This window comes from Myxine glutinosa, chromosome 5, assembly GCF_964187855.1.
Source record: "Myxine glutinosa chromosome 5, kmMyxGlut1.1, whole genome shotgun sequence".
Lineage (NCBI taxonomy): Eukaryota > Metazoa > Chordata > Myxini > Myxiniformes > Myxinidae > Myxine > Myxine glutinosa.
In genome coordinates this window covers 103,879,967-103,893,099 of record NC_136265.1, presented here as the reverse complement: position 1 = coordinate 103,893,099, position 13,133 = coordinate 103,879,967, and the positions used below count along the sequence as shown (strand labels likewise).

Below are 13,133 nucleotides of genomic sequence, written 5' to 3'. Positions count from 1 at the left end.
CTCTCAAGGATGACAGGCTGAGTCAACCCACCTGGTGTTATTTGAAGACCCCACAGGTGCTCGACCTGAAGACCCAACTACCTTAAGCCAGCCACATTAACTGTTAAGCATCAAACATGATAACGGCATTGTTACCCTGCGCTCACGCAGCAAAAAGTTGGGCTAAGTGATTTCTCGGCAACCGTTCGACCGATTAACACGAAATTTCACCAGTAGAGCGCCTCCACTTGTAGAATTTTAAATATTCATAATTATGACATCATAGGTCACGTGGTATGGACGCCATATTCGAAAAACGGAACACCTCGATATCTCCGAAACCGCTCAAGGGAATAACTTCAAACAAGGCTCATTGTCAAGTTCTCTCCATGGGGAATAAGATATGTTCATGAGGATGTCATCGGTGCCTTCATTATGACGTCATCATTCGACAGGTATAGCACTTGATCTGATGAGTATGAAAAAAAAAATTCTCTGCAACTGTTAGTCTGATTGAAACGAAATTTTAATGATTAGAGCACCTCCTCCTGTATAATTTTTAAAATGATAATAATGACGTCATTGGTCACGTGACAGACGCCATCATGGCAAAAAGTAAAAACTTTGGAAAAAAGGGAAAACTTCAACTGTCATCATGCCAGCCGGCTGGGTGTGGGTACCTCTCACACCAGCCATGGCTCCTCAGCAAAGGACTTCTGCGACCAACTGGGACTGACAATCTGTTAATTACACAACCCGGATCTCAGTCAACGGAGCATCTTCTCTTCTTGACTTGGTTATGACAAACTTCCCTGCAAATGTCTGCTGCTCTTCTTCTGCTACAATCGGCTCATCTGATCATGTGCTTGTTAAAGTGGACATCTCTCTGACCATTCTCAGAGAGCCTCCTCAGCGTCGACGAGTCTGGCATTTCACTCAGGCCGACTGGCACGGTCTTCAAGCAGCCATCAATCATCTGGACTGGTCTCCCATCTCTACTGCCTCTGACATCAACTCATCCTGGGAATTCTTTCAAAGTAAACTGCTCTCTCTCATGCACAGATTTATCCCATCTCGTCTTCAGTTGTCATACCCTTCCTCCCGTCCATGGTACACGGAATCTTGTGCTGAGGCAGTTGCCATGAAGCAACTTGCCTTCACCTCATGGAAGGCTAATCCAACTGAAGGCAATCTCGGTTCCTTTCACAAAGCTCGGAACAAGTGTGTGTCTACCCTTAGGAGAGCCAGGAAACAATATCTCTCTACTCTCAAACCTGTCTCCTTCCTCCAAATCCTGGTGGCGTCTGGTCAAATCTGTTTCTGGTGTTTGTTACCCCTCCATCCCCTCCCTTACCTCAAACGGCTACACAGCACGTGAAAAAGCTGAATGCCTCAACTCTGTGTTTGCCTTAAAATATTGTGTCCCAAACCCATCTCTCTCTGTACCCACCGTACCCAGTCGAACCCAGCTGCTCCTGGACTCTGTGTCCTTTCCTCCTGACAAGGTGAAGTTTCTATCAAATCTCGACTCTGATGCTGCAACTGGACCAGACAGCATCAGCCCACGGGTCCTAAAATCCTGCTCTGCCGCTCTATCTCACCCGCTCTCTGTTCATTTCACCCTCTCTTTTGCTCATGGTCATCTGCCTTCAGCTTGGAAATCAGCCAACATTACCGCTGGCTGATTGGTCTGATGAAAAAAATGAGCAACAGATCCTTGCAACTACAGACCAATCAGCCTGATCCCAATAATCAGCAAGGTCATGGAATCCATCATTGCTTCTGATATGAAATCCTTGGAAATATGGTATCCATGGAAATCTCCATGCATGGCTTATGGACTTCCTCTCTGGTCGTAGTCAACGTGTGGCCCTGAATGGATTTCTCTCATCTCCCCTTCCTGTTCAGGCTGGAGTTCCCCAAGGTAGTGTTCTGGGCCGTGTGCTTTTTCTGGTCTTCATCAATGATCTCTCCGACTCTCTGGAAAATCCTCTCTGCCTCTTTGTTGATGACTCCACTCTCTGCCGCTCCACACCTCATCCCTCAGATCGGCAGTCTGTTGCCTCCTCACTCTCTGCAGACCTGGACAAAATCACAGACTGGTCAAACAAGTGGAACATGTCTTTCAATCCTGACAAATCTCACACTCTTACGATGTCTGTCCAAAAAAGACCGATTGGACAACCCACCCATCTACTTTCTGAACAATCCTCACCAACAAGTTATGTCACTCAAGCTTTTGGGTCTCACTATCTGCCATGATCTTTCCTTCGGAAAACTACATTTCCAAGCTGGCCTCCAAAGCCAGTCGCCGAATGGGCATCCTCCGTCGTGCGGTCCTTCCTTGGCACACCTGAGCTCCTGACCACATACAAGGCTTTTATCCGCAGCTCAATGGAATACTGTTTTCCCCTCTGGGCTGGTGCTCCTGATGGGGATTTCTTCAGACCCCTCACACAGCTGGAGCCAGATTGTGGACAAGACAAAAACGTTGACATGTCGAACTATATCCAATAGACGAATCAGATTTGTGGCTGTGGTTATGTTCTTAAAACAGCATTTCATTTACTTAACCTCGCCTGGTCAGCGATGTACTATTTCTCTTTGCGAGGCAGCAATCCGTTATCGGTTGAAGGAATGAACACAAAAAGCATGTTGACAGTTATCTCGACCTTGGCCACAGTATATTAATGCCAGTGTGACTTGGTCTGGTTAAGATTTCTGAGTCGTGGGACTCAGAATTTCTTTCTTACGTAAGCCTTATCTTGAATAAATTCTCTTGTGCATTGTCCGGAGTTGTAAAGTGATTTCTTGAGTAATTGGAAACCGGTAAAATCCCTGACACTCCTGCCTCACACCTAGCTCGGCTTCACGCTGTTGAAACCACAGCTTTCAGAATCATTGGAATCTCCTACGATGAAGCTGATTATGATGGCCTTTCACTCAAAAAACAAAACAAAAAAAAACTCACCACAGGCAGGTTGGTGGTCTTTCTATCTTCTACCGACTCCTCTCTGGCCTAGCTCCCCCAGCTCTATCTGTGCTCTGTCCCCCAAATATTCCTACAGGACGCACAAGATCTGCCAGCATCCATCTTCTGGTGAAATTGCCAAAATCAAGACTCTCTGCTCACCTTCACTCTTTCATTCCTCTTTTCTCCAACCTCTGGAACAAACTCCCTCACTCTCTTCAATCCCACTCCTCCCTCCAAGTCTTTAAAACAGCTGTTCACCACAATCTCTTATCTTCCCCCATCCAAATCTTGATCTTTTCTACCCCCGTTAACTCACCCCAGATGCACTTTTTTTTAAATACCGACTTCTTTCCTTGAAGTCCTAGCAGTGTCCATATGTTTTATACCTCCCTCTCCCACCCTTCCCCCCTTCCCATGCCTCCTCTGCCGAAGCACTCTCCCTCCCACAGATCTCCCAATGTCCTTTTTCTCTACTGTTGTACTTGTGTGCTACCCTCTCTCTCTCCATATTGTCTCCCGCTCCCTTTATCATATGTTTTATGTGTCAGTTTTTTTTTTTGTGATCAATGTTAGCTCTTACATGAGCCACGATCTTGTTTAGAAAAAAGAAAAGAAAAAAAAAAGAACCTTGCACCTCTATCTCAAACTGCTCCATGGAAAAAATTGAAACATGGTGCATTGTCAAGTACTCCCCATAGGGAGTAGGATATGTTAATGATGATGTCATCGGTGCCTTCGCTATGACATCATAACTCTTGACAAGTATAACACTTCATCTGATCAGTATTAATTTTTTTTCTCTCTACAACTGTTGGTCTGATGGACACGATATTTTCACCATTATAGCGCCTCCTCCTGCATAATATTTTAATAATAATATGTCAAAGGTCACGTGGTACAGGCGCCATCTTGGAAAAACCAAAGAACGTTGCATCTCAATGCGGGTCGACCTCTTTGGAAAGGTTTCTCCACGAGTTTGAACCTAACTTTTCCAAAATAAAGCAAACACTGCCAAACATTGTGGAAGTAGCAACCATGGAGATGGATGGGAACCTTAATCAAGGATTCACAGAAAATGAGAAACGAGGCAGAAAACTGCTGGAAAACATTTATGGGCACAATGATGAAAAACATGAAAAACAAGAATTTTGGAAGATAATCAAGAGGTATTCAAATCATTTTCTACAATCTTCAACCCAGTGTTATACTCCCAAAAATGTGCAGCCCGACAATGAAAATGACAATCGTTTTGGTGGAGAAATCAAGTACACCAGTGATCATTACTCTGAATTTCCAGGTTTCACAAACAGCATCGCACAGCAGGAATTCACACAGTTCAAAAGGAGGTAATAAAGTGTTGAAGTAAAAATTCACCGTTAATGCCAGAGTTGTGCAGACTATTCTGACTTGGCCACAAAGAACACCTTCCACAGTTGGTAAAACTGACTCAAATTGTAATTTTTGTTATGGTGACTTTGGTCCATTCCCAATCTGTCACAGCTCTTCCTTTTTTGAATCCTCCTGCTCTTCTATCGTTTTTCCAGTTGACGGCATATATATTTGTTGATATTTCATCTTGTATTTTTCCTTGGTCTTCTTTGCAATCATTGTGGCCGTATTCATTGATCTGTGCAATTCTCTCGTTGGTCGTTATCTCCATATGTGGGTTGTAGGAGGTGTGAGGAAGTTCTCCCAGAACTCAAAATCTCCACCTCCATTTTCTGTAAAGGATCATTATTTATGAATCAGCTTGTGAAACTTCATTCTCATAGCTTCGTTCCAAGGACTCTTGTTAGAATCCGCACTGAACCTCTGACAGCCTCCACTTGAAACTCGTTTGTCGTGATATTCCCCGGAATGATTTTTAAGTACTCCGTCAGGGTTTTCTTGATCATCCCTGTTGCTCCGACTATCACTGGTACAATTTCAGCTTTCTTCAATTTCCAAGTCCTCTTAACTTTCTTCAATTTCCAAGTCCTCTTGACCTCATTTTTCAGATCCTGGTATTTGAGCATTTTCTTGGTTTCTGAAGCATTTATTGCAAAGTCATTGGGAACCGAAACCTCAATCAACAATGCCGTATTTTCCTTTTTCTGTTTGAGCACTAATGTCTGGACACAATGCTTTGTTTGCAATGTCCACACGTTATTGGATCATCTAGTCACGTGTGAGCACTACATGTTCATTTACGAGGATCGGATTTGTCCTTGGTCTCGGGCATTTATGATGTCTCGTTCTCCATCCTGATTAATTTGACCTCTTCTTAGCCAATCAAATGAGCCTTTCTTGTCGATCCCTGTTCTGTCAAGCTCATTTTTTATTTCAATCTTCTTGCTCATCTTTTTTTTCACCCCAGTGTGTAATTTTTGATGATTATGTAAAGTTGATGAATGAGCAAACACTTTACTGCACACAGAACACTTGTATGGCTTCTCACCGGTGTGTGTTCTTTGATGAACATCTAAATATGATGAACGAGCAAACGCCTTCATGCAGAGAGAGCACTGGAATGGTTTCTCACCCGTGTGTGTTCTTTGATGTTCGTCTAAATGTGAAGAACTACCAAATGCCTTCATGCAGAATGAGCACTTGTGTGTTTTCTCAGGTTTTTCACAATCTCCATTTGTGTTTGCGTGCATTCTTTGATGTCTCTTTAAATGTGACGATTGCGAAAAGGCTTTAGGACACAAATTACACTTGTATGGCTTCTCACCCGTGTGTGTTCTTTGATGAAGAATTAAATATGATGAACGAGCAAACACCCTCAAGCAGATAGAGCATTTGAATGGTTTCTCATCCGTATGTGTTCTTTGATGTTCACATAAATGTGAAGAACTACGAAACGCTTTGTTGCAAATAGAGCACTTGTACGGCTTCTCACCCGTGTGTATTCTTTGATGAATATTTAAATGTGAAGAACTACCAAACGCCTTCATGCAGATAGAGCAATTGTACAGCTTCTCACCCGTGTGTATTATTTGATGTATTTTCAATTGCGAGATAAAAGCAAAAGCCTTGCTGCAGAATGAGCACTTGTGTGCCTTCTTGTATTGGTTGTTATCTCCATTTGCGATGGTGTACTCGTGTGGTCTCTCACTTCCTTGGATACTCTTTAGGGTCTCTGTACAACTCTTACAAATGCGGTTGGAAGACACGCTGCTAAACTTGTCAGTTTCTTGACAAGTGTTCCGAGTCATGAGTGGATTGAAAACTTCCACGTCAAACAATTGGAAACACTTGGAACAAGAAACCAGTTTCCTTTGTTTCCCTGTAAAGAAAAACAATTTAAAAAAAACTTTATTGTCCCATATTCAGGAAAGCATCATACATTAATTCCAATTGAAAAATGTAGCACAATTGACAAGTATTCCACTCAATTTAAATCGAACCACCACCACCACCACCACCTTTCAAGGCCATTTTTCAATCGAACATTGGCCATAATTCTGTCCTCTACTCAAGAGAGTCACTCCAGATGAAGGATTCAAAAATGGAAGAATTTTGGACCTGCTCAAATGGGTCAGACATTTACTGAGTACAAACACATCCCTGGTATTGGGCTAGCGGCTAGGGTGCCGGCTTAGGATCCTAGGATCCTGGGTTCGAATCCCGGTCGATTGCTGAATTAACGCCAGGGGGGTCGACTCAGCCTGTTCATTCCTTCCGAGGTCGGCTAATTGAGTACCAGTTCACTGGTAATTCCCTGTTTGTCGTTAAAGGCGGCAAAAAGGGTTGGCGTCAGAAAGGGCATCCGGCTGTAAAACATTGCTTCAAAAAGGGGACCGAAAAACAACAACAACCACGGTTCCCGAAAAAGGCCAACTAATACAAGGGAATTCTTTGGAATGGGGTCACGGGGTGGAAAAGGTCATGGTTGGATGGAGGATGATCTGAGATTGTGATGAACAACTGTCTGGAAGACTTGGAGGGAGGGAAGAATGAGATGGAAGAGAATGTGGAAGTTGTTTTCACAAGTGCGTTTTCACTGTTTTTCTGTATTTTGGGAGTTGCACCAAAAGGGGGTTGCTGGTGGACTTGTTCCCTGCAGAAAGCTAGGGGGAGGCAGGGGTGGGTGTGTGGATGGGAGGGGGGTGAAGAGGCAGGGGATGGTTCGCAATGCATGGAAAGAGCATATAAGAAATTACCCATAGACTCAGCTTCACTGCGGAAGATTCCAACTCTTTCCAGGCCTTGGTTCCACAGCGTCCAGCCCACAGGGTTTGCTGTGTACTTTGAACTGTGGTTCCATCCTCGAGCACAGGAAAATTCTCCTCGTTAGGTGAACTGCACGAGTTGCTGTGTATTTTGAGCAGTGGTTCTGTCTTCAAATGTGAGACAATCCCCGCTTAGCGGGGAAAAATGGCCTCTAAAGGTGGTTATATATATATATAAACACACAACTTTACCAGTGGTTGTTCAATTTTTCTGGACAATGTATAGCAAGCAAAAAGTTTACTTCGACTAAGCGTTAATGCCAGAAACGTAACCTTGTCCTTACTTCCGATGGCAGCTAGCACACTTTGATCAATGTTCCGTGAAATACCTCCATTGCTCAACTCGTCCGGCAATGTAGAAAGATTTTCAGAGCCTTCGCCTCTGCAATGTCCAAAAATAGGGGCAATACCCCTGGCGCTCACCTGGTAGAATAAACAGTATACTGCATTGACTAAAGCTATTGTTATGAATTTTGGGTAGGGCATATATAGATCCAGGTAGATCTGCGTTGGTGTTATGCTCTGGCTGTCGTGATAGGGAATCCTCACCTGTAATAAGTTTGTTTAGGCGGTTCGTTCGGATTAAGTGTATCTTTGTGGTCATACGAGGGTGGCTTTGTGATAAGTAGTTGTTGGCATTATGCTAATTCCCCGGTGTGTCAAACCTGTGAGCTATCCAGTGTCCCGTATGGCAATGCACCCATAGACATTAGCTAGGCCCAATAGCGCACCACACTAATGAAATCCCCCCTCCGCCACAATAACTTACGGAAGAACAGACAGGAAGCGACCACACACTACGGCGGCATGGCAAGCAAACATCAATCAGGCAGGCAATAGCCACGCCCAGAAGGACTCGTGATTGACAGGGGGGAGGGGCGAGTAGGAAGCAGGTCGCCGATTGGCAGAGTAGGGAAGGTGAAAGACGTGCCACACTGATTGGCCACCGACCAATGACGTACCACCAAAGGCGCAAAGCGCTCGGCCAATCCGTGAGGAGGGCGCAAAAGACTAGTAAGAAGCTACACGCTGATTGGGGGAGAAGCGCCGGTGACGTGAGGAGGGCGCGAAAGACTAGCAAGAAGCGACACACTGATTGGAGGAGAAGCGCCGGTGACGTGAGGAGGGCGCAAAAGACTAGCAAGAAGCGAGACACTGGTTGGAGGGGAAGAGAGCTGACGTCACGAGACGGCCAGTAACACCACTCGCTGGCCGACATTTCCCACTTCTCGTTGTTGGATTCCTTCCTGCCCGGACCTCGCTTCCTTTCTCTCCCGCTTGGACCTCTTCCCGCTTGGACCTTTGCTTGTTGGGCGACGACAAACGGTGGAGTGCCGACAATCATCCTCCCCTATTGTTCTTGCTCCTGATGCCTGCGTATGAGTGCTGTGGCGTGTGACGGATCGTGCAGGGAGGCCGGAGTTCGCGCCAACGCCCGGGCGGTTCACACCAACCGGAACTGTGGTCGGACGACCTGCTTGGACCTGACGATCCCCGATATCACATCCAGAAAGATAAGACGCACAACACACGAACACGACGATTGCTTTATTTATCCCTTCCATTTGTCGTGTAGTCGAAGTCTGTGTGGGAGCGCTCCATTAGAGGGGTTTAGTTCATCGGCGCATTTCTTTGTTCTCGGGGTCCGGCAATAAAGCCGTGGTTATTTTTTGTACCTTCAATTCTGATTTTTGTGAGTTTCTTTTCAAAGGGTGAAGACATCGTCGGGGCCACCCAGGTAAGTCGGCATCCTCCCCAACCCCCCCAACCCCCTCGCGTATCATCTGCCATCGATTTGGATAATGCCTCATTAAAGCTCAATTGCCATCCGTGGCGTACTCTCGGTGTTAACTGAGAGCCAACCACAGGACAGTATTTTAAACCAATTTCAATGGTTGCTAGAAGACAGGGCAGCTTGTAGAATCATACCAACATAATCATAAGACTTTAAATAAACACACAAAAAATACCTATTTTGGGGGGCAACCTCCCCCCCCCCCCACCCCGTGTACCTCCTCAGACCCCAATTTTTCCAATGCTTTGACCAAACATTGGTACATCACAGATGATGGAGGTTGTGGTGACGTTTCATCAAAATTATGTGTGTAGGTTCTGAGAAAAAGAAAATACATATTTTGGGGGGCATGGCCCCCCATAGACCACCTTAGACCCTGATTTTTTAAATGCCAGGAACAAACTTTGGTACAATACAGGTGATTAAGGTTGTGGTCAAGATTCATCAGAATTGCACATGTAGTTTCTGAGAAGAAAGCAAATACCTATTTTTGGGGGCAACCCCCCCCCCCCCATAGATCCCCAAAGGGGCAGATTTTTTAAATGTCGTGAACAAACGTTAGTACATGATGGGTGGTGAAGGTTGTGGTAAAGTTTCATCAAAATAGTGTGTGTAGTTTCAGAGGAAAAAGCAAATTCCTATTTTTTGGGGGGGGGGGGGGGGGGGGGGGGGAAGGGGGGGAGTCAAACCTGGATCCACTTTGACCCTGTAAACCCCCTTAGACCCAGATGTTTTTTTTAATGCCATGAACAAACTTTAGTCAACACAACAAATATCATTTGTGCCAAATTTGGTTGCAATCCCATCAGCGGTTTCAGAGAAGACGTTTCACGTGTTTACGGACGGATTGACGACGAGGCATCACATAAGCTCCCCTGAACTTCGTTCCAGGTGAGCTAAAAAGGAGATGAGGGATAAAGGGTTACTGGCCCATTGTGGATAAAAAATACCCCACAGTGATGTGAAAAGGGTACATTGGCAGTACAATGATGAACCGAGGGATGACTAGGCATGTTGGAGGATGCCCAGTATACGTGCTCCTGTCGTTGTCGGTTGAGTCGCGGATGGAAATTTAGAATCTCATGGACGTGTTGTCAAAAACAGTGAGACTTGTGGAGTTCTCAAGAATGAACCTCTTGAAAGTTTTTTTTTTTTATACAAACAAAGTCGAGGCTCGTTTAAGAGCTAACAAATTAATCACAAAAAACATGCACGGACACATAAAACATACAATAAAGGGAGTGGGAGACAAGATGGGGAGAGAAAGGGAAGCACACAAGCACAACGACAGTAGAGAACAGGGTCATCGGTAGATCTGTGGAAAGGAGAGGGGGGGAGGGGGGGAGGGAAGTGGTGGTATACACGGTACAAAACAAATGGACACTACTAGGAATTTATTGTGTCCTTAGGAGGAACCAAGTAACGCTCGAGAAAAGTTCATATAAAGGAGCGCCCTACACATCAAGGAGGCGCAAAGCTCCTCTCCCTTTATATTATATGGGATCGTTTCTCTGCATGTAACTTTAACATCGGGACTGAAAATTCGTTTCTTGCCTTGTAAGGGACGAAATTGGGTGCAAATTTCAGAAGTAAATGCTTTCTCGTGGCCAATATCTATCTATAATTCCAGTAATCTCTGTGTGTTTGTTTGTACGTTTGTACGTTTGTACGTTTGTTTGTTTGTCTGTGACCGCTGTTTCTCGACAACCACGGGTCCGATATACTTTAAACTTGCCAGGTATATTGCTGGGGACCCGAGGATGTGCCTTTTCAAGGTTTGAAATTAATCGGACAAGTAGTTACCGAGCTATGGCGATTTCTTTACCAAACACCGCAAGCCGTTCGCTTTGGACCAAACCATTGCATGTAAATAGAGGGGGGGGGGGGGGGGGGGGGGGGGGTTCTGTGGTCGTTGCGAATGGACCAAACCATTCATGTAAATAGAGGGGGGGGGGGGGGGTTCTGTGGTCGTTACTGCCACGTGGTTTCAAAGTTTTTTTTTGTTGTTGTTGTTTGCACGCATGTTTTTTTGCACCCACGTACGGGCACGCCCTAGGATGTTTACACACACACACCCCTACACAAATTTTTTTTTTTTTTTTTTTTTGGCAAGGAACGGGCACCCACGTACGGGCACGTCCTAGCTTATATATAGTACGGGCATGCCCTAGTATATATAAAACACAGTTTGTGTGTGTGTGTGTGCGTGTGCGTGTGTGTGTGTGTAATGTTACCGATAGACTCCGAAACGGAGAGGCTCACGTGCTTGATATTTGGCATAGACATGGCCATTGAGCCTGGGACGAACATGGCGGAGACAATATTTGACGAGATCCATATTTTTTATTCATATTTACCTCAGCGCATTTCAGCGAAGTACCCGCTAATCTCAGCCAGTGCGAGCAGCTCGCTGATTCGCTCAGAGCGATCACGTGATGTTCCATCCCGTCACACGTCACACGTTTGCACGTAATTCAGGGCGAAAAGCCATTGCGTTTTTTCACCTTTCATGCGACTGTGTTTTGTGTCGATTTTGTGCGATTTAATTCATATTCGTGTTTACGAATTCGAATACGAAGGATTTCCCCTTTCGATTTCGAATATGAATCGAATACGAGCTTGAGTCGAGAGGGCAAATGTGCGGGTCTCCCTTCCCCCGCCCGGCAACGCCGGTACTGGAGCGCGTGGGTCACAGGATCGGTGAGTTCTCCAAAATCCGCTTCGTGCTCTTTCGAAGATGCAGGACGATGTCGCGATTATTGTGCTGCTCTCCGACCATGAGAACTGCAACGTCATTGTTGACTGGCCCTCCCCCTTCCCCCGTCCGTCCTCCCCCTCCCTTCCCCCTCCCCCCTCCCCCTCCACTCCCCCCCTCCCCCTCCCCCTCCCATCCCTCACCCTCCCCATCCCTCCTCTTCTCCCCTCTCCCCCTCTTCTCCACCTCACCCCTCCCCCTCCTCCTCTTCTCCCCTCCCCCCCTCTCCTCCCCTCCCCTCCCCTCACCCCTCCCCGCCCGGCAATGCCGGGTACTTCTGCAAGTATATATATATATATATATATATATATATATATATATATATATATATATATATATATACATACAGTAAAACTTCCTCCAACGCAGGGGATACGTTCTGGGATAACCTCGTGTTGGAGGAATCATTAAACGTACTAGCGTGACTCAGCACGCTCCACGCTCCTCACCATACGTTGTTTCAGAGGAGTAGGCATCTTTGACCATTTCGGTGTCTTTTGGATCTTCATGGTGTTTTGGGTCTTCAGGGCCATTTGGGTCTTCAGGGTCTTTTGGATCCTCTGGGCCTTTAAGGGCATTTTGGGTCTTTGAGGTGTTTTGGGTCTTTGGTATCTTTAGAGGCTTTTGGGTGTTAAGGATCTTTTGTTTCCTCTGGGTCTTTAAAAGTCTTTGGGGGTGTTTTGGTTATTTGGGGGTATTTAAGGGTGTTTTGGGTATAAGGGGTCTTTCAGGGTCTTTGGGGTCTTCAGGGTGTTTTGGGTCTTCAGGGTGTTTTGGGTCTTCAGGGTGTTTTGGGTCTTCAGGGTGTTTTGGGTCTTTGGGGTCTTTTGGGTCTTTGGGGTATTTTGGGTATTTTGAGTGTTTTGGGTCTTCGGGGTGTTTTGGGTCTTCGGGGTGTTTTGGGTCTTCGGGATATTTTGGGTCTTTGGGATCTTTTGGGTTTTTTTGAGCTTCAGGGCCTTGAAGGGTATTTTGGGTCTTTGGGGTGTTTTGGGTCTTTGGGGTGTTTTGGATCTTCATGGTCTTTGGGGTCTTCAGGGTATTTTGGGTCTTGGTGGTCTGAAGGGTCTTCAAAGGTCTGAGGGGTCTCAGCAGTCTTAACGCAATTAAGAGGGTTAATTAAGAGGGTGGAAATATTATTTGAAGAAGAAGAAGACGTTTTCGTCGCATATAAACATAACGACATAACGACATACACGTTTGCTCTATTATAATAAGATGGGGAAATTGGGGATATGTTCCAGGCTCCAAAAAATCTGACCCTAAAACACCGTTTCTTGCTTTCTTTTTTTTTACATGTTTCTTTGTATGGAATGGTGCAGCATTATTAAATATACATTCAAATAAGTGTTAGTATCATGATAGTACTGTATTATTGCAAAATAACTCACCTTATTGTGAGGTGGTTGTTGGAGG

At 45.4% G+C, this 13,133-nt stretch overlaps 1 protein-coding gene across 1 annotated transcript in view; it reads right to left on the bottom strand.

Moving 5' to 3' along the window:
- The window catches only part of LOC137417179 (uncharacterized), an 80,717-nt gene that overhangs the window by 34,879 nt on the left and 32,705 nt on the right, over positions 1-13,133 (bottom strand). The window contains exon 6 of the mRNA XM_078777398.1: positions 5,305-6,221. Within this exon, the coding sequence (XP_078633524.1) occupies positions 5,305-6,221 (917 nt within the window). The remainder of the gene's footprint in view (positions 1-5,304; positions 6,222-13,133) is intronic.